This window comes from Gopherus flavomarginatus, chromosome 23, assembly GCF_025201925.1.
Source record: "Gopherus flavomarginatus isolate rGopFla2 chromosome 23, rGopFla2.mat.asm, whole genome shotgun sequence".
Lineage (NCBI taxonomy): Eukaryota > Metazoa > Chordata > Testudines > Testudinidae > Gopherus > Gopherus flavomarginatus.
This window is the reverse complement of record NC_066639.1, coordinates 13923257-13948849: the sequence shown is the minus strand read 5'-3', so window position 1 is coordinate 13948849 and position 25593 is coordinate 13923257. Positions and strand designations below refer to the sequence as shown.

Sequence of the window (25593 nt, the reverse complement as noted above, 5' to 3'; positions counted from 1 at the left end):
GTCAATGCAAGATCCAGATCTGCAGCAGATTTTCATATAGTGTCCTTGGGAAGATTTTTGAATTTGCATAAAAATCCAAATAAACTCATATGCTTTTGTAACTGTTCAAACCTTGGTTCATGTGACTGTAAAGCTTTGTCTAAGACGTGATTGAAGCATTGCATTCTGTAAGCTTCTTTTGGATCAGAAAAAGGCTCGTCTGCAGACTCGTACTCAAATTGTTTTTTTTCGTTTGAGCAAGCTTTTAGTCTGGAATACTGGAGTCACATCTAGATCTTTGGCAAGTTCATTGGCACCAATTAACACTTCTTGAAAACCCTTCTCTCTGTACATTTTTAACCAGTTACAAAGCTTTTCGAATGAAGAAATACCTTTAGAAATATCCATTGTATCACGCTGTAGCTCTTTGCTCACAACATTCACTTCGAAAAGTAAATCATGCCAGAAAACTAGCGAAATCAAAAACTTATAATTCTTCATTTGAACAGCCAGCGATTCAGCTTCACTTTTTGCCTGAGCATCATCAATTGTTTCTGCTACCTCGACCAGTGCATCAAAAAACTCCCCTGCTTGGTACCACAGAGCTTTGACATTTTGCATTCACATCATGTTTTGCAAAGAGGCTTTACAGGAAGGCCAGTAACACATTTTCTAAAAATAGTCCATCTTTTAGTAGATGCAGAAAAAAGGACAAATATGCTGCAAGGCTCCAAAGAAACTCATCACATCAGGACATGTTTTGGCCATGTCTCCCAAAATGAGATTATAATTGTGACATGCACATGGTGTAAAAAAAGCTCTTGGGTTTGTTTTCAAAAGTCGTGCTTGTACACCTGATATGTTTCCTTCATGTATGTGCCGTTGTCATAGCCCTGCCGATGGATATTTGCAACGTCCAATCCCAGGTCTTCGAGTTCATTTAAAAGGATATTGTACAAATATTCACCTGTGCTGCTTTCTACTACTATGAACTTAATGAAATGTTCATATACTCCTGCCGGAATATTTGGTGATACACCATCAGCCACATACCTAATTATCAGTGGCATTTGTTCCTGGTGACTAATGTCAGAAGTGCAGTAGGGTATAATAGCAAAATACTTAGCAGCCTTAATTCGAGCTATTATTTCATGTTTAACAGCATTCCCTACAATATTAATAAGTTCGTTTAGAATGTTTTTTCCTAAATAATGGTCACGTATTTCTTTGTTCTTGATTCTTCATAAATGTTCCTGCATCACTGGGTCAAACTTTCCCAGTAATTCAATAACTCCAAGAAAATTTCCATTGTATGATGTTCCCAGCTGGCACGAAATGATAAGTTTCGTTCTGCTAGCAACTGAACGACAGCGACAAGTCTCTCAAAAACTTGATGCCAGCATTTTGCTTCTTGGTCAATAAGTTTTGGTTGTATTGTGTCAATGTTTTTTTCAGCAGATAACCTTTGCTGAAGGTCGCAGCAACTAAGCACAGCTTGTAAATGTCCTTTTGAGTTTTCACGCTCAGCCAATCTCATATGAATATTAGACCAGTCATTAAAACCATTAGATGCTAATGAACTTGTCACAGTATTGCAAAAAAATCATACAGTAATAACAAAAGATCTTGTCGGCTCACACTGAGTATATCACCCATGGACGAGATACAATTTCACCATTTGAAAGTTTCCTTTTGCAGTGAAACTTTGCAAAGTGTTTCCCAATCTTATTTTTAGGGAAATATTCTACAATAATTTTAGGCGGCCCTTGTTTTACTAAATACTCGATACGCTGGCTAATGTATTCTGGCCAAGATCTTCAGATATTTCTATTTGGTCAGCAGAGTTGAAGTTGCCTTTCTGCTCTGGATCTAAACCACTTGCATCTTTATTATCAGAAAAGCATTCTTGACCCTCAGTACCTTCAGCATCAGTTACAACCCTTTTTGTAGTCTTCTCTTCACCGTGACTGTCTTGAGTGTCTTCTTCAGACTGATCTGGCTTTTCAAATTCTTCATCATTGCTGTCATTCTCTGTCTGTGTTGTATGTTCTACTGGATAATTTTCAACCATATCTGCATATTCACTGAGCTCTTCCAGTTCAACAGTAGAATCAGGTCTGCTAAAATACTTGCTAAAAGCACCCTTTTGTTTCTGTCTTTCAACTGCTTTTGCCTTGTATATGGCTCTTTTCTTACTCCCACTTGAGTACTTTCTAAAAATGTCTCTTGATCTCTTACCCATACTGATAGATATCACCACATTCTAAAAGAATATTAATTATAGATTTTCACTTTCATATTAGGAAAATAATTTATGTTTTGATAGTTGTAAAATAAATAAAATAAATAATTGGAGATATACCTATTTCCTAGAACTGGAAGGGACCTGTGATGGGATGGGATCAGAATTACTACAGAGAATTCTTTCCTGGGTGCTGGCTGGTGAGTCTTGCCCACATGCTCAGGGTTTAACTGATTGCTGTATTTGGGATCAGGAAGGAATTTTCCTCCAGGGCAGATTGGCAGAGGCCCTGGAGATTTTTTGCCTTCCTCTGTAGCATGGGGCACGGGTCACTTGCTGGAGGATTCTTTGCAGCTTGAGGTCTTCAAACCACGATTTGAGGACTTCAATAACTCAGACATAGGTTAGGGGGTTGTTACAGGAGTGGGTGGGTGAGATTCTGTGGCCTGCATTGTGCAGGAGGTCAGACTAGATGATCATAATGGTCCCTTCTGACCTTAAAGTCTATGACTCTATGAGGCCTTGAAAGGTCATTGAGTCCAGCTCCCTGCCTTCACTAGCAGGACCAAGTATTGATTTTTGCCCCAGATCCCTAAGTGGCCCCCTCAAGAACTGAACTCACAACCCTGGGTTTAGCAGGCCAATGCTCAAACCACTGAACTATCCCTCCCCCCAACTGATTTTCTTCAATAATGGTTATTTTATTAAAATTTATAAAAAATGTCCTTATTTTTATATTAAATGAAATTAAGACAATAGGCCTAATCAGTTTTAAAATATATATTTGCAACAGTAATGAACTTAAGTCTTAAAGCAGCAAGCGAATAGCATAGTTCGTTTGCGATATTTTAAGTATATAAAATACCAAAACAACGTGTTGTTATAAGTGATAAGTGTTTTTGCATCACGGAATCAGCTGGGGCTAGCTAACGCATGGTACATAATTATTATTATAGAGACAATTTATAACCATGGTTAAGTTCAACTTACCAGTAAAAATGCAAATAATCCTTGCAATACAGCAAGAGGAACTATGTGACAGGTTGCCCAGCAGCTCTGGGTTGCCTCATTCCGAATGCACTCCACACAGCTGTGACATCAGGGTGTGACCCAAACACGGGCTGTACGCTGTGACCAGCTCTGGCCCCCGGAAGGGCTGGGGCTGAGGGCAGTGATGAGCTGCTAAAATCTTAGCAACCGGTTCCCTATAAAAAGTTCCGATTTAAGGGATGTGCAAGAGTACGTATTTTTTCTACCAGCAGGATTACCATAGATCCGTATTTTCCTGGGCGGAGATTTAAGACCCAAAAAGCCTGACATGTCCTGGAAAATACAAATGTATGTTAACCCTACCTAAAGTTCTTTTTTAAAAAGATGGGCCTGAACTAGAAAGGAGCTCCGTTTCACATGTGTGGGTCCCTGCCACTCCCTGAGGGTGTGCTAGGGTGATCAGATGTCCCGATTTTTGGGTCTTTTTCTTATACAGGATCCTATTACCTCCCACCCCCATTCCGATTTTTCACACTTGCTGTCTGGTCACCCTAGGGTGTGTACATGTGTGGGTCCCAGCTGCTGCCTGCACCCCTTCATTGAAGCAGGTGTGCAGGGTTACTGCCCTGGGAACTGCAGGGCACCAGTGGACATGGGGCTGGCTGGAGGCAGGGCAGGGGCTGGCTGGAGGTAGGGGCTGGCTGCAGGCAGAGCAAGGGGTACAGGGCTGGCTGGAGACAGGGATGTGTGGGGCAGGCTGGCTGGCTTCAGGCAGGGCAGGGATTGGCCGGGCTGGATACAGAGGAGTGCAGGACTGGCTGGCTTTAGGCACGGGGGTGCAGCAGGGGTTGGCTGGAGACAGGGCAGGGGGTGCGGGGCTGGCTGCAGGCAGGGGTTTGTTTGGGGCTGGCTGGCTTCGAGCAGGGCCACAGAGGGGTGCAGCAGGGGCTGGCTGGAGACAGGGTAGGGGGTGCGGCAGAGGCTGGCTGTGGGCAGTCGGTACGGGGCTGGTGCAGGCAGGGCAGGGGGTGCGGGGCTGGCTGGAGACAGGCTGGCTGCAGGCAGGAGGTGCAGGGCTGGTTGCAGACAAGGGTGGCTGCAGGCAGGGCAGGGGATGTGGGGCTGGTTGCAGGAAGGGGCTGGGCAGGGCAGGGGATGCAGGGCTGGAGGCAGGGCAGGGGGTGCAGCAGGGGCTGGCTGCGGGCAGGGGGTGCAGGGCTGGCTGGAGATGGGCTGGCTGCAGGCAGGGCAGGGGGTGCGGGGCTGGTGTGTGCAGGGGTGCAGCAGGGGCTGGCTGCGGGCAGGGCAGGGGGTGCGGGGCTGGTGTAGGCAGGGGGTGCAGCAGGGGCTGGCTGCGAGCAGGGCAGGGGGTGCGGGGCTGGTGTAGGCAGGGGGTGCAGCAGGGGCTGGCTGCGAGCAGGGCAGGGGGTGCGGGGCTGGTGTAGGCAGGGGGTGCAGGGCTGGCTGGAGATGGGCTGGCTGCAGGCAGGGCAGGGGGTGCAGCAGGGACTGGCTGCGGGCAGGAGGTGCAGGGCTGGCTGGAGATGGGCTGGCTGCAGGCAGGGCAGGGGGTGCGGGGCTGGTGTAGGCAGGGGGTGCAGGGCTGGCTGGAGATGGGCTGGCTGCAGGCAGGGCAGGGGGTGGAGCAGGGGCTGGCTGCGGGCAGGGGGTGCAGGGCTGGCTGGAGACGGGCTGGCTGCAGGCAGGGCAGGGGGTGCAGCAGGGCTGGCTGCAGGGGGTACAGCCCACCCTGTATGGTAAGTGCCCCCTCCTCCTCCCTCCACCGGGGTAGCAGCAGCAGCTCGGGGGCTATCTAAAGGGCCAGGGCAGTAGAAGCAATGGGAGACCTGGACTTTTTAAATAGCCCCTTGAGTCTTGCAGCCCTACCCCAGGGCTCCAGCAGTGGGGCTCTGGTGGCAATTTAAAGGGCCTGGGGCTCTTGCCGGTAAGCCGTACTGGGGCTTGGGCATGGGGCCCTCTTAAGCGCGGGGCCTGATTCAGGGGAATCAGTTGAATCGGCCTAAAGCCAGCGCTGCCTAGCACGTTCCCTGAGGTCTCTATCAATCACCTGGAGTATCTGGTTCAGATGTTGGTGTGGGCAGAGCTTAGGGCTGGCCCAAGGAGCAAATTGCAGCTGGAGAAAGTCCTCACCTTGCCTGGGCACAGAGGAAGCTTCACTCCAAGTCACTTCCAAGCCCAGACCCCACTGGGGGAGCAGCAGCTGCTCAGTCTGGTCTCCCAGATCACAATGCAGGCAGCGGCGTCTGAACCAGGAAGTTCAACCCCAATATCTTGAGAAGAGAGAGAGACACAGTCAGATAGAGACTGAAAGTTTCCCCCAGCTTTAGCAGCAACTGAAACCCCCTCCCCTCGTTCACATGGCACATCTACCAATGTAATACATGCCATCATGTGCCAGCAGTGCCCCTCTGCCATGTACATTGGCCAAACCAGACACTCTCTACACAAAAGAATCAATGGACACAAATCTAACATCAGGAATTATAACATTCAAAAACCAGTAGGAAAACACTTCAATCTTCCTGTTCACTCAGTAACAGACTTAAAAGTGGCAAGTCTCAAAAACAGACTCCAATGAGAAACTGCAGAACTGGAATTAATTTGCAAACTGGACACCATCAAATTAGGCCTGAATAAAGACTGGGAGTGGATGGGTCATTAAAAAAATTAATTTCCCCCTAATAATTTCCCCCTACTGTTACTCACATCTTCTTGTCAACTGTTTGAAATGGGCGACCCTCATTAACACTACAAAAGTGATTTTTCCTCCCTTGGTATTCTACTGGTGAGAATAGCCCACTTCCACTTTAATTGAATTGTCTCATTAGCACTGACCCCCACTTTGTAAGGCCATAACTCCCATCTTTTCATGTACTGTGTATATATCTGCTACTGTATTTTCCACTCCATGCATCTGATGAAGGGGGTTTTAGCCCAGGAAAGCGGATGCCCATTGTTTTTTCCTCTCTCCACAGGGAGATATCCTGATTTTGTTTGCCCCCATGTTAATCTGGAGTCACTCCATATTCTACCTTGGTCTCTTGAGTAATGTTGGTCTCAGTGAGACCAGAAACATGGCTCAGGAGGGAGGAGGCCAGAGTCCTTTCCTCCTCCCTCACTCCCTCTCCGCCTTCTTCTGAGAAGGATTCACAGCAAAAGTTTTCCCTCCAAAACCTGAAGATCCTCCAGTTTTGAAAATGGGGAGAGAAGCAAAGCCTGAGAGAAAAACTGCAGCTACTTATACACTGGGAGGGTAAATTAACTATCAAATGTAGCCCATAAATCCAGCTTTAGCATTTATTTTATGCAGCAGTAATGCCAGGAACCTACAGGCCTGTATCCTGTATGATATTGGCTTGAGCAGTTACCATAAGGCTTGAGGTCTATGAACTCTGGCATAGATAAATGGCCTAACAGTCATCCCCAAGGTCTGGAGAACTGGAAACAGAGTGTCTAAGGGGGAATTTTATTCGTAAAGAAACCAGCCAACCAGAGGAACATGAGCTAACGCCGGCTTTTCGGTAGAACATCCTGAGATGTCTGACCACATGGGAATGAATTGACACTTATGACACCAAGATGAGATCATTAATACATTAACCTATAAGAGAAGGACACCCCAACATTAGTAGGGAGAGGAAATACAAATAAAGAAGAGAGGAGAAACCCCTAATGAACATGCACTACACCTAGCAGTGTCAGCAGAACATATTATCGGCTACACAACTCAAAGGGATCTGCACGTTGCTGTAGACAGATCAATGAAAAGCTCCACTCACTGCACAGCTGTCAGCAAATAAGCAAACGTTCAGATTCATAAGGAATGGGCTGGAGAATAACACAGAACGTATGTGTATAAATCAAGGAGGCAGCCTCCAATATCCTGGGACCACCACAGCTACTAAAGCACTGCACATGGGATATTTTAAATCTGTCTTTGAGAATTGGGGAAGAAATAGGTCTACAAAGAAATATTTGATCACGAGAGAAAAGCACCTGGATTTGAAGAGATTTTATATTAAGTGAGAGAGAGTTGTTGGACAGTTTGATGGGATTGTATATGGAAGTTCAATAAACAGATAATAATTTCCCTCCTCCCCCACACCATTCACATGGGCAGCAGGGAGCCCTTTGGGGAGGTGCTTTAAGAGGGTACGTGAGGGGAGTATGGAGCAGGAAAACTCCCTAGCAGTGGGGAGGAGGCAACAGCAGGAGCGGGTGGGTGACTGGCAGCTGGGGGTACCAGTAGCCAGGATTGTGTAACCTTGGGCTGGACAGTCTCCAGTGGGAACTTTTTCCTCCTGTCCCTTTCCTTGCCTAATTGCTGGCAGAGAATGGCCACCACATCCCACCCAAGAGGCAGCTGTGTCTGAGGGCTCTGCAAGCTGCACCCATTAAGCCCCTTCTCATTTGGAGAACGATTCAGGACAATTTCCCCAAGAAAGAAAATTTGCTGCACCTCAAACGGGTGGGGAAAAAAAAGTTGGAGAATTAGAAAGAAAATGGGGCAAAATCTGAAAAGGAGGCAAGAAAGTATCAAAAATTACTCCCGCAGAACCGACCCTTTATGGAGCAGTTGCTGCTTTTACACTCGAAAGGGGACGTCCTGTGTCTGACTGCTGCCCATGGGGCCATGGTAGGAGGTGGTGATCCAGTGTAGCTGACTTCAGGCAAAGCCAAACCAGGGTTCCCCTATATCACTGGTTCCCAACCAGGGGTACACGTACACCCTGGGGGTACACAGGGGTCAATCAACCCATCTACATGTTTCCCTAGTTTTACAACAGGCGACAGAAAAAGCACCAGCGACGTCCACCCATACAAACTAAATTCCCCCACGGACGCCGACTCGCACACTCGGCTCCGCACACCGGGCAGGTGCCTGCAGCATTGACCTCGCCGGGGGGTTTAGTGTCTCGGGCTCTGGTGCGAGGGGGACACTCACCAGCCAGGCTCAGGCCCCGGGTGCGAGGACGCGCGGGCGTCTGTGGATCGGACACTCGGGCGTCTGTGGATCGGACACTCGGGGGCGCACGTGACCCGCTGCCCGACACCAGCCCCCGGACTCGCCCCTCGGGCAGGAGACCCCCCCCCATTGCCAGCTGGCCGTAGGGAGGCAGGACGTGGGGGGGGGGCGCACTGGCCAGACGCAGGGGAGCAGCCGGTGTCCAGAGACCCCCCCCGGCCCTTTCCCAGCCCCCCCGCCCGGTCTCACCCCCCAGCCCCCGCCTGGCCCCACGCAGGGACCCCAGTGGGGCCGGGCCCCTCCCCCCGCCACCCCCCGCGGGGGGGTTAATGAAGGGCTCTCCCACCGCGATCTGCGCATGCCCAGAACCCCCCACGGCACAGACCCTTCTCCGGCCCCGGGAGAGGCTCCAACGGCCCCGCGCGAGACAGGCAGAGCCGCAGCCTCCAACGCTCCTTCGCAGCCCGGCTCCGCCTCCTCCTCCGACGTCACTTCCGCTCCGGGAGCGAGTCAAGAACTACATCTCCCAGCCTGCCCCGGGGTCGCTTCCGCCCTCTCCAGCCCAGGGAAGGGAGGGGTCAGCAGGTGAAATCGCGCATGCTCCGTGGGAGCCCCGCTGCTGCCGCGTCCGTGTGAGCCGGGCCCGGGCTGAGCCGCTGTTGCTCCCCGGGGGGGTGGGGGTCTGTGCGGGGGGGCCCGGCCGGGGGGGGGTTCTCCAGCTGGGCCCCGCCCCCTGGGCAGCCCCGGGCTCTGCCCGCCCCAGCCCGGCCCGGAGCCCCCGGGGAGAGAGAGACCCCGCGGGAGGGGGGGCGCTGGGGGGGCGGGAAAGTGGCTCTGCCCCGGGGAGCCTGGGAGCCGCCTCGGCCCCAGTGGAGCCGCAGTAGGATCCGCCCGGCCCGCTGGGATGGGGGGGGAGCCCGGGGCCGGGGGGGGGCCCTGTGGGGGGGAGGGGAGAAGCCGGAGTTGGGGGGGGCCAGGGCCGGGGGGGGCCCTGTGGGGGGAGGGGTGTCAGGCAGGGAGGGGAGAAGCTGGAGTTGGGGGGGGGAGTTGCACTGTCTCTGGGCAGCCAGGAAATTCCCCGGGGGGGGGGGAATGGCAGGTGAGCGAAGGGGGGAGGGGAGTTAATTGGATCCTGTCCCTGTTTGTGCCACTTGCCTCTCACCCCCGATACAAATTCTCTCTAGTTCTGCCCCTTTTCTCTCTCAGTGTCTCACACGGGCTATAAAATCCGGGGAGATTCCTCCCCCCCACTTCTCCTCCAATGATCAGCTCTCTGGCCTCCTTCGATTTCCTCCCCCCGGTTCTCTCCACAATTCTCAAATGTCAGTTTAAAATCTCCTCCAACCTGGAGGATTTTTCCACCCATTTTATTTGCTGTCCTGAGTCGTTCTCCATCTTGGTTGTTGCCGGGGGTTCAATTTCCCAGTGTTGATCTTTCCCCTCTCCTTTGAGAACCATTTCTTGCCCCCTTTTTCTGTATTAAAATGTTTGCCGCTGAAAGAGACCAGCCACATCTTTAATACACATCAAAGCCAGAGGCTTCCCCCTGTTTGGGGATCAGTGGTTCCCAGCTGGTAACAGGAGAGTTGGCTGGACCCTTTTCTTTTCTCCAGCTATCACGGGATGTTCTCTCTGTGTGTGTCTACACTACCTGCTGGATCGGCGGGTAGTGATCAATCTATTTGGGATCCATTTATCGCGTCTAGTGTAGACACAATAAAACCGATCCCTGATCGCTCTGCTGTCGACTCTGGAACTCCACCGAGGTGGAAGCGGAGTCGACGGGGGAGTGACAGCGGTTGACTTGCCACCGTCCTCACGGCCAGGTAAATCTACCTAAGATACGTCACTATTCGCGTAGCTGAAGTTGCGTATCTTGGGTCGACTCCCCCCGCTAGTGTAGACCTAGCCTCTGAGTGAAGCATGGGTACAGAAGTATCCCAGACCCCATGACAAATGGTCTCCCTGAGGAGTTGATTCCCACAGTGCTAAGATGTAGCCTCCTCTGGGGTGGCTCCCTGGTCAGGTTGGTGGATTGTGGAGGTTTGGGGGGGGTGGTTCTGATGTGCCCAGCCCTGAGGCTATGGGTCCTGGAGGTGGGTATCGCTGAGGGTCTGTTGGTTGGGGAACAGCGGGGGTGAGCATCTTTTGGGGAGGCAGGACAGGGGGTTAGAGGGAGCCTGGTGCTGTGCCAGGGACTCTGTCTGGGATTCCCCCGCAGACTCCTGGGATCATTGCCATGCCCAGTGCAAAGTGTGTGGGGGGGGCATCCCCGACACGAGGTCAGGGGATGCTGGGCAATCAGAGTGAGGGGTCCCATGGAAAAGTATCAGGGGGTCCTGCTAAGGGGAGGAGGGAGTCCCAGGAAAACAGGGCATATCCTGATGGAGGGCAAGCAGGGGTCCTGGGCAGGCAGTGAGGGGCTGAGTTCCCAGTGCGGGGTCCCTGGCACCTGGGGGCTCTTGGTGGAGGGGGAACCCTTTGGGATTCCCAACCTAGCAGTGAAGGTCTGGTGGGGGTTCTCTGGCTGGTGGGGCTCTGAGGGGTATCTGGGGTCCCTGGCCAGGGACTCTGGGGACTGGGTCCCAGGGAATATCTGGGGGGACCCTGGCTCGGCAGTCTGGGTTCTGGGGGACCCTGGCTGAGGACTCTGGGGGATGCTACTAACCATGCTCCTTCTCCCTGATCGGCTTGTGCCAGAATCCTGGCTCCAAGCACTACCTGGCATTCCCCGGCCAGGAATTCCCCGGCATTCCCCGGCCAGACCGGTCACTGTGATAACTTTCTATCCGCTTATCAAACACTGTGAGGTGAAATCACAGATTTTGCTTTTCTGCCGTCTTGAAAACTGCAGCCCTGTTAATACTAAATTTGGAGCCGCAGACTCCAGGTAACTGGATGAAACCAAGGGAAAATGCTGGGGTCTGGCATTAAAATGACTCTACACAAACAGCCCCCCCGCCTCATTTCTCCTCCCACTAGCAATTTCAGGGTCAAATCCAGCCATGGGGGAGCAAACAACCCAGAAGTGGGACTTTCCTATCAGGTAGGCAGGGAGAAGGGACAGGGAAAAGGAGATCGAAAGAGAAAGAGAGACTGAAAGGGGCCGTGGGAGAGAAGAGTTTTGAGAGAGATTTCCAGATCTCTAATCTTCCCAGATAGATGTATTACAGCACCCTGGGTAGAATCACTTCCCTGAGGACAAGATGAGGATCAGACAGAGGAAAACCCAGTTCCTGACTCCATATTCCCCCTGCTGGGGTGTGGCTGCCATGGGGTCAGAGTCAGAGGGAATAGTTGAAAGTGACTCCTTTGGTTCTGATTTTTTCTAGCCTTTTGTTCAGAGACTTAGTTACACGATGTGGGGAGGCAGAAGGGATGTTAAAAATGTGTCTGTGGGCTTAGCCTGGCAGGAGGGGCCAGGTCTGCACTGTAATAAAAGAGGTTGAGCATTTTCCCGCATGGCAGAATGTAGGATATCTGCAGGGAGAGAGCCTGGGGGAATCGTGATGTGAAATTAACTAAAGCCTGTTCTGAAACCTCCACTATTGTCCTCCTCACCCAGACAGGTTGCAGAATGACATCCATGTTTCGCTCCAGCTCATCCCATCCTCCCATGGGCCAGGGGACAGAAATGGCTGCAGAGGAGCCAGTTCAGGTAGGGATTATTGGTGGAGGGGGTTACTGGTGGGTTCCTGCAGGAGGGAGAGGGACAGCAAATACAGCGGAGATGGGAAGGTTTGCACAGTCTGGTTTGCAGGTTGGAGCAGGGCAGGAAATGCAGAGGGCGGAGAAAGGGAGGACGACAGGTTGTGGCAAACCTGCTGGAAGTTGTTTAATAAGCAGCCTAGAATCTAGGAACAGATCTGTGAGGTTCGTAGGTAGAAATGCTCTAATTTGTTGAACAGAAAATAACCCAGCTACATGGAGCTAGGAAAACTGACCAGATTCATTGCTGGAGCCTGACCCGACTAACCAGCTGCTGCTGTGAGATATGAAGGGGGCACCCACTAGTCAGGCTTAGGGGGGATTCCCCCTCCCTTCATATCCAGCTCCTCACAATGAGAAGGGTGTTGGGCTTCCTATCAAGGAGCTCTTCCTGGACTCTGCTAGTGGCTCCATCTCCTGTATCAGTCGGTGACTAGTAGGTGTGTGATGGATCTGCTGGGAGAGACAAGGGGCTCTCTCTTCGTCCCCTCACCCTGGTGTTTTCTGGATGGTCTGAGGGGTGTGGGGGTCGGACTCTGTTGACTGCAAGCCACCCAGCGCTTCTGTTTGTCTCCTGTCCCCACGTATGGGGGGCTGTGAATGAGGCATCAGGTACTGAGTGTTGGACTCTTGCTCTTTCAGAGGCCGGTGACCTTCGAGGAGGTGGCTGTGTATTTCACCAGGGAAGAGTGGGCTCTGCTGGACCTCACTCAGAGAGCCCTCTACAGGGGTGTCATGCAGGAGAACTATGAAAATGTGACCTCGCTGGGTAAGGGTTACTGTCCCCTCGGTTCTTGGAAAGGGAAATGAAGGGATAAGGTTCACACAAGCCTCACAATGCCAGCTCTACTCTGTCCCGTTTCAGCTTCACCCCAATATGCCAGTGACACACACACTACCCAAAGTGTTCTGCAGCAGGGGAAGGTCTCTGGAACAGAACACAGGAACAGTATCGCACAGAGTCAAATATATCTGGTTTGCTCAAAAAAACTGGGGGTTAGGTCCAGTATAACGAACAGAAGCTTCCTACCCCTGCCCTTCTCTTCAAACCCTGAGCCTTCTCCACCCAGACTAGAATGTGCTTGGGGTCTAACAAGCAGGCTGCTGGAGTCAGAGCTGCTGGTCCAGGGTTACTTATCACACAGACACTCCGTGCGTCCTTGAATGCTGGTGTATCCAGACAAGGGAGCTCCAGCAGCAGAACACTGAATCTCACACAGCACTAGAGATAACACAACTCCTTACGGATCTGGATTGCACCCCAGCATGTGAAAATGTTTTAGGTTGGTAAGGAAAATTCTTGAGACATGGAGAGTCTTGCTCCCCCATCACCATATGTAATAGCTGCAATCTCTTTTCTCTGCAGCTCCTTGGATTTTTGAGTACCTCATTCCCAAACTCACATGTCTCTGATTCTTATTTTTCACAATCTGCTTTTTCAGACTAATTAGAGTCTGTTACTCCTGAATTATAGCTTCTAATTTCCCAGTGTTCTCTACAGCCAGAGATTTTCCTACTCCTATCCCTTACACTGGACTCACTTGGTTCCCTAGTACATAAGAACGGCCACACTGGGTCAGAGCATAGGTCCATTTAGACTGGTATCCTGTTTTTCAAGAGTGACTGATGCCAGGTGTCCCAGGGGGAATGAACAGAACAGGTAATCATCAAGTGAGTCATCTCCTGTTGCCCATTCGCAGCTTATGGCAAACAGACTTTAAGGACACCATCCTGGCTAATAGCCATTAATGGGCATGAATTTATCATGTTCTTTTTTTGTTATAGTCTTGACCTTCACAACATCCGTTGGTAAAGAGTTCCACAGAGTCACTGTGTTGTATGAAGAAATACTTCCTTTTGTTTGTTTTAAACCTGCTACCTATTAATTTCATTTGGTGATTCCTAGACCTTGTGTTATGAGAAGGAGTAAATAACACTTCCTTATTTACTTTCTCCACACAACTCATGATTTTATAGACCTCTACCATATACCCCTTAAGTCATCTCTTTTCCAAGCTGAAAAGTCCCAATCTTTTTAATTTCTTCTCATACAGAAGTTGTTCCATACCCCTAATCATTTTTTTGCCCTTTTCTGAAGCTTTTCAAATTCCAATACATCTTTTGGGAGATGGTGCGACCAGGCTGCTCACAGTATTCAAGATGTGGGTGTACCATAGATTTATATAGAGGCAATATATTTTCTGTCTTATCTATCCTTTTCTTAATGATTCCCAACATTCTGTTCGCTTTTTGACTGCTGCTGCGCATTGAGTGGATGTTTTCAGAGAACTATCCACAATGAATCCAAGATCCCTCTCTTCAGTGGAAACAGCTGATTTAGACCCCATCATTTTACAGTAAGTCCTCACTTAACGTTGTAGTTATGTTCCTGAAAAATGCGACTTTAATGATGTTAAGCAAATCCAATTTCCCCATAGGTTCCAGGGAAATTTCTTTCACTAGACAAATGACTAATTTGAAATTCAGTCCCAGTTTATCTTCTATATTTTCCAAGATATTCAGTCTTTTTGGACTCTTGCTGAAAAAAGAATATAATGAAGACATTAAATTTATAGCTTTTTTTAAATGTCTTTTGAAGATTCTGCAGCTTGCACTAGTGCTCGTTGGAGTAGATGTCCTCTGCAGTGTGTATAGGAGAGATTAGGGTTACACTTTCCTCTGAGCAAAGCTTGTACTCCACCATGTCTTCCAGAGAAGTTTGCAGCTCCATCAAATGCATAAGCAGCCATCTGTTTGGGATCCAGTTGACAAGCATTTAACTCTTCTAAGATGCGGGTTGTCACAGATGCAGCCGATGTGTCTTCTATAACTTGAACATCTAGAAGTGCATCTACTGGCCTACCCCTGACATCAAAATAACGTACACAATGATTTGATGCCCATTTGCATCGGTGCATTCATCAGCCGTGTATGCAAATTTTTTGAATGTGGTGAGAGAGTTCTTCAGTTTTTCAGCTGTTGAGTCTTTCACTGTTGCACCGCATGCTTCTAGCCAGTCAGTTGAGTTTCTTGCAGAAAGATAGTGAGCATTTGCTGGTCTTGTTCGGAACCAGTGTTCAGCTTCAGGATAAACAAGTGACAATGCACTTAATATTGACCTCCCCCAGCTTGTAGTGTGTGGTATCTCTTGCTTAAATAGAAAGTAGGATGCCACAGCCATGTTTGTTCGCATGAATTGTGTTGTGTCTCCAGCATTCTTAACAGCCTCATTAAGTACTTCTAAAATTGGCTTTGAAAGTGGGCCTGTAAGGCTTTCTGCCTGTTGAAGCACTCCAGAGGCCTGGTGTTTTGCAGCCTTTTCACGTAGTTTGGCAGCACTGGCTTTGCTGGTTGGTTTGACAAACCAAGCTCCTCCACTTTTACCAATTATAGCATTGGGAAGCTTTCCTTCTTCATAAGCTTTTTTGCAAGCGGTGCACCAGTAGCCATCTTTTGTAACCCCAGTAAATGGGAACACTGTGACCAACAAACATTGGGAACTGCCTTTAGGTTTTGGAGACACTGTTTCTTCAGTAGGTAGCTGTATTTGTGCTTTGGGCTGGTTGGATGTAGATATATCACTTGAACCTTCAGATGACATGTTGATATATTCTTGGTTCTTGATGTGTCCTTCACCTTGGGTAGTTTTTGAGGCCTTTGAGTGGAAAAATTGTTGTATTGTTTTTTGTCTGTTCATTTTCACTTTGACCTGCAACATATAAAAAAGAGATGAATAAAGTAAATGCTTCGTTAGGATAATGCAAATTTAGCATAAGGATAATGCAAGTTACACCAAAACACATAACAGGCCTAGATTTCTAAAAAAATAAAAATAAAAAATGTATTTAATTTAAATTGACTTTTGAAAAGTAAGCCATCATGGGATAAGAGGGGAGTCCTCTCATGGATCAGTAACTGGTTAAAAAATGGGAAACAAAAGGTAGGAATAAATTATCAGTTTTCAGAATGGAGAGAGATAAATAGTGGTATCCCTGAGGGGTTGGTACTGTGACCATTACTGTTCAACATATTCATAAATGATCTGGAAAAATGAGTAAACAGTGAGGTGGCAAAATTTGCAGATGATACAAAACTATTCAAGATAGTTAAGTCCCAGGCAGACTGCGAAGAGTTACAAAGGGATCTCACAAAACTGGGTGTCTGGGCAACAAAATGGCAGCTGAAATTCAGTGTTGATAAATGCAAAGTAATGCACATTGGAAAACAATCTCAACTATACGTACAAAATGATGGAGTCTGAATTAGCTGTTAACACTCAAGAAAGAAATTTTGGAGTCACTGTGGATCGTTCTCTGAAAACATCCACTCAATGTGCAGCAGCAGTCAAAAAAGCAAACAGAATGTTGGGAATCATTAAGAAAGGGATAGATAATAAGACGGAAAATATATTGCCTCTATATAAATCCATGGTATGTGCACACCTTGAATACTTGGAGGAGATCTGGTCACCCCATCCCAAAAAAGATATATTGGAAAAGGTACAGAGATGGGCAACTAAAATGAATAAGGAAATGTTATTTAATCCTTCACATAACACAGGAACTGGCAGTCACCCAATGAAATTAATAGGCAGCAGGTTTTAAAAAAAACAAAAGGAAGTACTTCTTCACTCAACATACAGTCAACCTGTGGAACTCTTTGCCAGAGGATGCTGTGAAGACCAAAACTATAACAGGATTAAAAAAGTACTGGATAATTTTCTGGGGAATAGATGCATCAGTGGCTATTAGCCAGGACAGGGAGGGATGCAACACCATACTCTGAGTGTCCCTAGCCTGTGTGCCAGAAGCTGGGAATGGGCAACAGGGGATGGATCACTTGATGATTCCCTGTTCTGTTCATTCTCTCTGAAGCACCTGGCCTTGACTGCTGTCGGAAGACAGAATACTGGGCTATATGGACCATTGGTCTGACCCAGTATGACCATTCTTATGTAAAAATTAATTATTATCATAAAAATGTTTAGTACAGAAACTCACCACCATAATGACCTCTCAAGATAGCAACAATGTGAGATAACAACCTTGGCAAATGCATTTTAAAAATCTTGGCCTACTAGGAAACATGTTTATATAAGTTTCCATTCCCAGTCACAAATCTAGCATTCTGGAGCAAAGTCACTAAAATATAGTCCAACAAACAAATGTTTATTTAACGTGCCCCTCAGTTTTCCCTCCACCGCATCCCACTCACTGGTGTTGTCCTTGGTCAATGGACACTCGGAGTTCAGAGGTGTTTTCACGTGAGTAAACCTCCCACGTGTATGGGGTGCCCAGGGAGGGGTAGTACCTCTGATGGGGGGACTTGTCGTACCCCTTTGGGGGTAGTCTGTCCATTTTGGTCCCCACCTGTCACTCAGCTCTCACCTGTGGCTCCAAGTAGCTGCAGCATGCGCAGTGGCCACACCCTGGGCAACGGCTTCAACAGGCCGGCCAAACCAAATGAGTGTAACTGATGGGACTCAAACCCTCAGTGAATTAGGGATATGCCTACTCGCATGTGACGTCAGCTCCCGCGGACTGGGCGAAAGAGATCACTATGATCCAACGGCCAAGAAGGTGGTTCTGCAACACTTTGTGGAAAGCGAAGGGCTTGACGAGGCACAGAAGACATCAAGGCCATTCACTGCAACCAAAGAAGTTACCAGTCATGGTGATTTTCGTACCTTTGGTGTTTGGCTTCTAAAGTCGAGAGAGAGGGATTGCTCCCGTGCAACTGCTCTACCACTTAAAAAGCTTTCACGCACAGGTCCTGTGCAAATCATCAAACATCATCATACCACCCAAGTCCTGTGGCGATGGGGGAGGGGCAAAGTGACAGGTGGAGGTTACCACTGGGAGTCATAGTCCCAATCCTGCACGCAGGCGGCCTGTGGATAGGTGGTCATCCAGCTCTATACTTGAGGGGCAGCAGAGTTGCCCGGCAGCATCCCAGGCATCTGAGAAGCCCTCTTTAGGACAGCACTGCTCACCCTAGTAAGGGAGGGGCCTAGAAAAGGTGGCCTAAAAATTGCCTGCCCTACAACAGTTGGCCAGCAAGCCGTGGCTGGCAGTTTAACCCAATCTGCGTCCAAAACCAAAAGAAAAAATTGAGAAAACTTACCATTGGTGTATGGAATGTTCGTACCCTCATGGATCGAGAAGCTGTTGCAAGACCTGAGAGAAGGACAGCTCTTGTTGCTCGAGAACTAGCCTGCTACAACATTGATATAGCGGCATTAAGCGAAACAAGTTTGCCTGGGGAAGGTTTCTTGAGCAAACTAGGAAGTGGTTACACCTTTTTCTGGAAGGGTAAGACTGAGACAGAGGACAGAATATATGGAGTTGATCTGGCAATAAAAACCTCATTGATGCATCAATTCCCAGACCTTCCAGTGGGTATCAATGAAAGATTGCTGAAACTACGCTTCCTACTAAATGCCAAACATCATGCTGCAATCATTAGTGCATATGCACCCACTCTAACGTGCTCTGAGAACTCAAAGGAACAATTCTATGAAGATCTCAACAGATTGATCAAGGCCACACCTGTAACAGATACGCTACTCCTACTTGGAGATTTCAACGCCCAAGTCGGGGCTGACAACGAGAACTGGAAAGGAGTAACCGGGCCACATGGTGTAGGCAAAATGAACAGCAATGGACTACTCCTTTTGAGCCTTTGTTCTGAAAATGACCTGACCATTACCAACACTCTGTTCAGACAAGCGGATAAATACAAAACAACGTGGATGCACCCTAGCTCCAAACAGTGGCATCTGATAGATTATGCCATTGTCAGAAGGTGAGATGTCTGAGACGTAATGATCACTAGAGTAATGTGAGGCGCAGAGTGCTGGACTGACCACAGATTAGTCAGGACGTCTCTCCAACTTTACATCGCTCCCTCTCAGGACAAACACCCTAAGCATGTGCGACCTGCTTTCAACATAGCCAAACTGAAGGATGCTCAATGTTTCAACAACTTTCAGAAGAGTCTTGATGACAAACTGACATCCCATGGACAACTGATCAGTACTGCAACCAAAAAGTGGTACCAGTTCAAACAGATGGTGATTGACACAGCAATAACATCTCTTGGACCAAAGAAAAGAACACATCAGGATTGGTTTGATGAGAACCAAGAAGAAATATGCTCCGCTCTGGAAGTAAAGAGAAAAGCCTTTATCGAATGGCAGAATGATCCCTCCTCAGTCTCCAAATGGGATCATTTCAAGTACCTTCAGAGCAAAACACAGAAAGACCTCCGTCAGATACAAGACAACTGGTGAGAGAGCAAAGCCAAAGAAATCGAGCACTATGCTGAGACCCACAACTCAAAGATGTTCCTCAGTGCTATTAAGACTGTCCATGGACCTTCTAAACTCAGGACCACCCCACTGCTGTCATCAGACAACTCAGCTCTGATTAAAGATAAAGAAGGCATCAACGAAGATGGCGATAACACTTTAGCAACCTTCTCAATAGACCATCAACCATGAATAATAACGTCCTCAATGAAATTCCACAACAACCTGCTCTGACAGATCTTAACTGTCTGCCCACTATAGATGAGATTAAGAAGCTGTTAGCCAGATGAGTTCAGGAAAAGCTCCTGGAAAAGATGGGATACCAGCAGAGAGATACAAAACAGCAGGTCCAGCAGCACTAGCAGCATTACACAGCGTGATCATCAGCATCTGGGAGGATGAAAACATACCACAGGACCTCCGCGACGCTACTATTGTCTCTCTTTTCAAGAACAAAGGCAGCAAAGCAGAATGTGGAAATTATAGAGGCATATCCCTCCTCTCCGTTGGAGGGAAAATCATTGCCCGCATCATCTTGAATCGCCTAATAGCCAGTATTTCCGAGACAAATCTACCTGAAAGTCAATGTGGTTTTCAACCTGGCCGGAGCGCAGTCGACATGGTGTTTTGCTGTCAGACAAATACAAGAGAAGTGCATTGAACAGAACATGCACCTGTATGCTGTCTTCATAGATCTGACAAAGGCGTTTGATACCGTCAACAGGGAAGCCCTTTGGACTATTCTAACACGACTTGGCTGCCCAAAAAAATTTGTCCAGATTATATGCCTTTTTCATGACAGCTTGACAGGCGAAGTATTGTCTGATGGAGCCACATCTGCCCCCTTCAATATCACCAACGGCGTGAAATAAGGATTTGTTCTCGCTTCTGTCTTATTTAACCTGTTCTTTGCATGCGTCCTGAACCATGCAATGAAAGATCTGGATCGAGGTATATATTTGAAATACCGGCACAATAGTTCACTTTTTGACCTCGGTCGCCTGAATGCAAAGACTAAGACAGTGCAGAAACTCCTTCTTGAGGCACTATTTGCCAATGACTGTGCCTTCATGGCTCCCATTGAAAATGGTCCTCAGCACATTGTCAACAAGTTTGCCGAGGCCTCACAACTCTTCAGACTAACTATCAGCCTCGGAAAGACGGAAGTTCTCCATCAACTTGTACCTGGATCAAATGCTTCTGTCCCAAGTATCTCCATTGATGGCACTCAGCTTAAAGTAGTGGAGAACTTTAAATATCTGAGTAGTGTCATATCCAGTGATGGATCACTGGATAATGAGATCAACACACGAATATCCAAAGCAAGCCAGGCACTTGGCTATCTGCGTGTCAAAGTTTTAAACCACCACAACATCCGGATGTCAACAAAACTGCTTGTGTACAGAGCTGCTGTTCTTTCATCTCTTTTGTATGGGTGTGAAACATGGACACTATATAGGCGTCACATCAAGCAGCTCGAAGCATTCCACATGCATTGCCTCCACAACATCATGAAGATCCTCTGTCAAGACGAAGTGCCCAATCTTGAGGTCCTCGAGAGAGCCCAGATGACAAGCATCGAAATGATGATCATGAAGTCACAGCTATGTTGGACCGGTCATGTCAGCCGCATGGATGCCAACAGAATCCCCCGCCAGCTTCTCTATGGTGAGCTCTCCCAGGGCATCCGGCATATAGGTCATCCACGAAAACGTTACAAGGACACCATCTAAGCCAATCTGCAGTATAGCAGTATCAAACCCAGGGACCATGAGGACACCGCCAGCGACAGAACACAGTGGCATGCAACAGTCAGAAATACCTGCATCGCCTTTGAGGAAGACCGCTGCCGGCGTCTACAAGAGGCACGCGAATGACGTCACAGAGCACCAGCAGCGCACAACCCACTGACTGCGAACTTCCCATGCACCATCTGCAGCCAAATGTGCACCTCTAGAATTGGCTTGTATAGCGATCAGAGGGCACACCATGAGACCAACAAGAGATGATTTTGCTCAGATTTGTCATCATCGGATCAATGGACTACCAAGACACCTCCCACGTGGGGGGCAAGAAGGCACCTTGCTCATTCCTCCGGCTGCTCACTGTTCGCTCTGGCCACTGCTGTTTGTTTTGCCACTGTTCACTCCACCACACTGTTGCCAGGGGCTCTGCGCAGTCACCTTCTGTTGCCACCTGCCACTGTGACCTCTGCGAGTTTGGTCTCTTGAGGTTCCAGCAGCTCTCAGTGATTTCAGCTGAGCTGTCAGTGGGGAAACCTTGCTGCTAGTGCAGTCTGGGCCGTCACTTCCATGGAAACACTGTCCCCACAACAGGACTAAGCCCTTAGACCTGAGTATCAGTGATTTCAGCTGCAGTGTTCACTTAACAGAACAAAAGACTATTTGTGGAGCTTAATCAGCTCTGTCTTTAAACAGTGGAGAGGGACAGGTCCTCACCCTCTCTCTTGATGCCCTCAATCCCCACCGGCTAAGTACAGTTCTACTGCCCTTTACTCATACAATAAAAACATTATTTCATTCCCCCACCCCCTGCATTCAAGTGATTTGTAACCCAACCCCAGGCAAAATCTATCACTTGGGCAACACAGCTCTGTTTGCTGGATACCCATGTAGATTAGGTGTGAGTGTGAATGTAAATGCAATCTGGTCCTGAAGCCTTTCCCCCCAGCCCCAGCTCATCACTAGCTGTCAGGGACAGCTCATTCGGCCTTCGCTTATAAATCATCATTTGAAATTATTAGGTTGCCAACATCACCGAAATGAATGCACTGACATTATCATAAAAAAATAGCTGTATAAGGAAGCTCGTCCATGTTCATACTTTTCAGATCTATTATACTTTTTCAGATACACATTTTATCATACACTGTATATGCTTTTAAAGTGTGTATTAATGGTTCAATTTCAATTCAAATTTCCAAACAGTCACTAAATTGGCATGTACCTAGTTCACAAAGCTGGGGGGTTGGGGAAATTCGGAGGGGGAGAGTGGGGAAATCACTGCTACTAAATGATGAACTAGCAATTGGCTGAGCCCTCAAGGGTTAACTCTGTCTCTACACAAGGCACCAGGAATGGGGAGAGAGAGGCGCATTTCCCTTAAGTACACGGCCTCGTTAATTAGATCAGCTTGCTGAGAAGGCAGCTGCTGCAAGTTCCCTCCCTCTTGAGCCCTGGTGTGTCCACCCTGGTCTATGTAAGATGGGATAAGCGGGGTGCAGGAGGGAAGGGGACACCCTGACATTAGCCCCCCATTCCCCTCCCTGCACAGCAAGCAGGAATCTTGGGGAGCAGCTCCAAGGTGGAGGGCAGGAGTAGCACATGGCAGTTGGGGGAGGGACACAGCTGAACTGCAGGGAGCTGTTGCACAGGGAACGTGGGGGATTGGGGAGCTGATAGGGGGCTGCCAGTTCAACCTGGTTCCAAGCCCCCACCAGCTAGCTGCAATGGGCTGCTCTTCCTGCAAGCAGTAGACAAAGCAGGTGGCTGCCAAATGACGTTGGAAGGGAGCATTACACAACTTTAAATGAGCATGTTCCTTAATTGATCAGCAATGGAACAACGTTAACTGGGACGACTTTGTGAGGAGTTACTGTATGTTTTTGGTGGGATTATGTTTTCCAATGGGCTGCAATATGTGCTAACCTGACATCTAGTACTGCTGAGATCCTGCATTCATGGGTGGCGGGTTTGTATAATTTTTGGTGGTGCCCAAGTGGCTCCATCCCATCCAGAGGGGGGCCCTGAACTTCAGGGGGATGCAGGATCCTGGGGGGTTAGTGGAGTGCCTGGCGCCGACAGCAGCAAGCAGCCCTGCTCCGCCTCGCCTCTTTCCCCCCCGCCCCCACTCCACCTCTTCCCCGAAGTCCCCGCCCCTGAGGAATGACAGGAGCCGGGGAGGTGGAGCGGAGTGGACTGGGGCCAGGTCACTTGCTGCTGCCAGTGCCAGCCCCCCACCCTGCTAACTCCCCAGGCCACCCTGGACCCTGTGACCCCCTTGAAGCACAAGGCAGGGGTAGGCACCACCATGTTGTGCAACGAACACTTGACAAAATTAATGGATGTAGTAATGGACATTGGGGGTGGGGAGCAGGGTATTTTGTCATTCAGTCATTCAGCCCATAAAATAGCACACATTTTGCCACACTGAAAACCCCCCAGAAACCTAGCTAATAATAATAATAATAACTTCAACTCATATAATTAATGAGAAATGTGTGTATACTGTATATGAGATTATTATATGAGAAATGATAATGAGCTTGCTTTGGGATTTTACAAGGCATTGAGTAATAACACTTTTTGCAAATCACGTAAATAGGGAACCCTTGGTCCCCTTCCCTCACCCCATTGCAAAGGCACAGGTTATTGCTGGCTGCCCTAGGCCTGCAGAAAAGCCTATGGGCAAAACATATGGAAAGAAGAGGATCAATTTATACAGAGGGCTTGAGGGGGACTCCCGTAGTGCATTAACTAACACTTAATAAATACATTACATTACAGAGATAAGAACCTGTAATGACAACTTTACTTCATGAGACGCTCTGGAGAGGAGTAATAGTAGGGGCAATCCTAGGGGGACCGAAGGGGCTGGTAGAGGGAGCAGACAGAGAACAAGGGAAGAGGCAGAGTCACTGCAGAGTTGACCCAGTCTTCTGCCTCACCCCTGTGGATGGAAACCCTGATCACTATCACTATAGGAGAGAACAATTGAATGGAATTCCCAGAAGAATGAATGACTTGAGGACAATTTCCTGAAGGGACCCTAACCCTTGCAGAACTTTTCTAGCTCCAACATTTACAATTCTACATAGAGTGATTTGGCCCACAGAAATAAAAATCTGCATATCTTCCATGTGTTTTTGGACCAATGGAAAAAAACAGGTAGAATTCAAGTGACTTTATAATCGCCTATGAAACTGAGTTAACAAAATAAATGAGCTTATGAAAAACCAGAAAATATACTTCTCAAGTGAAAAAAACTGTAAATGGACTTCTTGGCAAAGAAATTGTAAGTTTTCTTACAGGAAAAGCTACAAACTGGAAAGGAAGAGTAGATTGAATTACTTGCCTCTGTGAAATTAAATACCCAGAGAATTGCTGGGCCTGTGATGATGACAGCCAGGGCTTGCTCACCTGTGGCTCCCCCTCCTCGTGCTGTGGCGGCACAGCCAAACAGGGCTGCATCTGCAAGCAGGTGCCCTGCCTCAGGTGTAGCTCCCATTCGCTGGACAGGAGCCACCCAGTCAATGGGCTGGGGGGGGACAAAAAGGGGGAGATTGGAGGGAGCTCTGGAGCAGGAGAGGCAATGCAGGGGGGGAGTTGTCTGGCACAAAGTGGGGGCTCTCTGGAGAGGGGGATATTGGAGGTCTCTCGGGGGGGCAGAGGGTTTTGTGGGTCTCTGTGGAGTGGGGAGGAGTGATGGATGGAGCCAATTGTAGCCCGGGTCTGCTCTGCGGGGGGCGGGAGGGGAAGGGTGTTGCTATAGCCCCCTCAGGAAGTCCCCTCTGTACTGTGTATTTTATGTCAGCCCCACCCATGGCTCCATCTATCTGTCCCCAGAACCTCCCAGCTGTGTCTCTGACAGGGACAGACTCTGGGGCTCTCTCTGCCTGTGGCTCCTTCCCCCTCCCTGCTGTGGAGAAGTGGCCAGGCAGCTCTGGCACCGCCCCCTGCAGCTCCCATTAGCCGGGTACCCCCTGGCCAATGGGCAGGGAGTCAGATCAGTGCTGGGGCCTCTCCGCAGCACACAGCGACACTGAGGATGGGGGCAGCTGCCTCCGAGGTGAGAGTGCCCCACTTTTTATTTTTTTTTTAAATAGAACATCAGGGTTGGAAGGGACCTCAGGAAGTCATCCAGTCCAAGCCCCTGCTCAAAGCCGACCCATGGTGTGGGGCCCCCCAAAGCACGGGGTCTGGGGCCCAAACATTGGTGGAGCTGGGCCCACCTTAATGAATATTGGTGGAGCATGGGCACCACAGGCCCATATAACTCGCTGTCTGTATTCAGTAATATCCTTGCCCTTCCTTTTCCCTTTCTCCGCTGAACTCGACCAGCCCATGCTTCCTGTTCCCAGCTTGCCCAGGACTTTCTCTTTGTCTCTTGTCCTGTCTGTCGGCAAGAAGCAGTGCCAGGGAGACTTGCCCTCTCTCCGGAGACTTCAATTTCTGGGACATGGATTTACTTTCTCTGTGTTTTAGGAGCCTCTTTCAAATTGAGTGTCTGTGACATTAACCACAGTGCAATCTGGACTGTTGAACAGCTGTGTCCCCTCAGTTCCCCAAGCTGGGGTGCCTTTTCCACTGTTTTACTGTGAGAACAGTCACTCCTGGGAAGTTAACACACAGTCTCCAG

The 25593-nt window shown here is 48.9% G+C and overlaps 3 protein-coding genes and 1 long non-coding RNA gene across 8 annotated transcripts in view; 2 read left to right on the top strand and 2 right to left on the bottom strand.

Annotated features, from left to right (window-relative positions):
- LOC127039371 (zinc finger protein 883-like) overlaps positions 1–25593 on the top strand; it is a 341025-nt gene that overhangs the window by 112249 nt on the left and 203183 nt on the right. Inside the window, exons 1-3 of one of the 3 annotated variants that reach the window (XM_050932954.1) lie at positions 9295–11088; positions 11764–11856; positions 12549–12675. The exons of 1 other annotated variant lie outside the window; for it this stretch is intronic. In XM_050932954.1, coding sequence (XP_050788911.1) covers positions 11776–11856; positions 12549–12675 — 208 coding nt within the window. In that variant the 5' untranslated portion in view covers positions 9295–11088; positions 11764–11775. Of the gene's footprint in view, positions 1–9294; positions 11089–11763; positions 11857–12548; positions 12676–25593 lie in introns of those variants that run through there. One more of the 3 variants, XM_050932956.1, reaches the window with a different exon arrangement.
- LOC127039349 (zinc finger protein 154-like) overlaps positions 1–25593 on the bottom strand; it is a 197641-nt gene that overhangs the window by 65056 nt on the left and 106992 nt on the right. The gene's annotated exons all lie outside the window — the stretch shown is intronic.
- The window catches only part of LOC127039346 (zinc finger protein 883-like), a 205128-nt gene that overhangs the window by 112249 nt on the left and 67286 nt on the right, over positions 1–25593 (top strand). The gene's annotated exons all lie outside the window — the stretch shown is intronic.
- On the bottom strand, positions 1003–8681 carry LOC127039505 (uncharacterized). The gene is made up of 3 exons (XR_007771074.1): positions 8584–8681; positions 5363–5502; positions 1003–2242 (listed from the first exon to the last, which is right to left on the bottom strand). It is a non-coding gene; the product is annotated as an uncharacterized LOC127039505 (long non-coding RNA).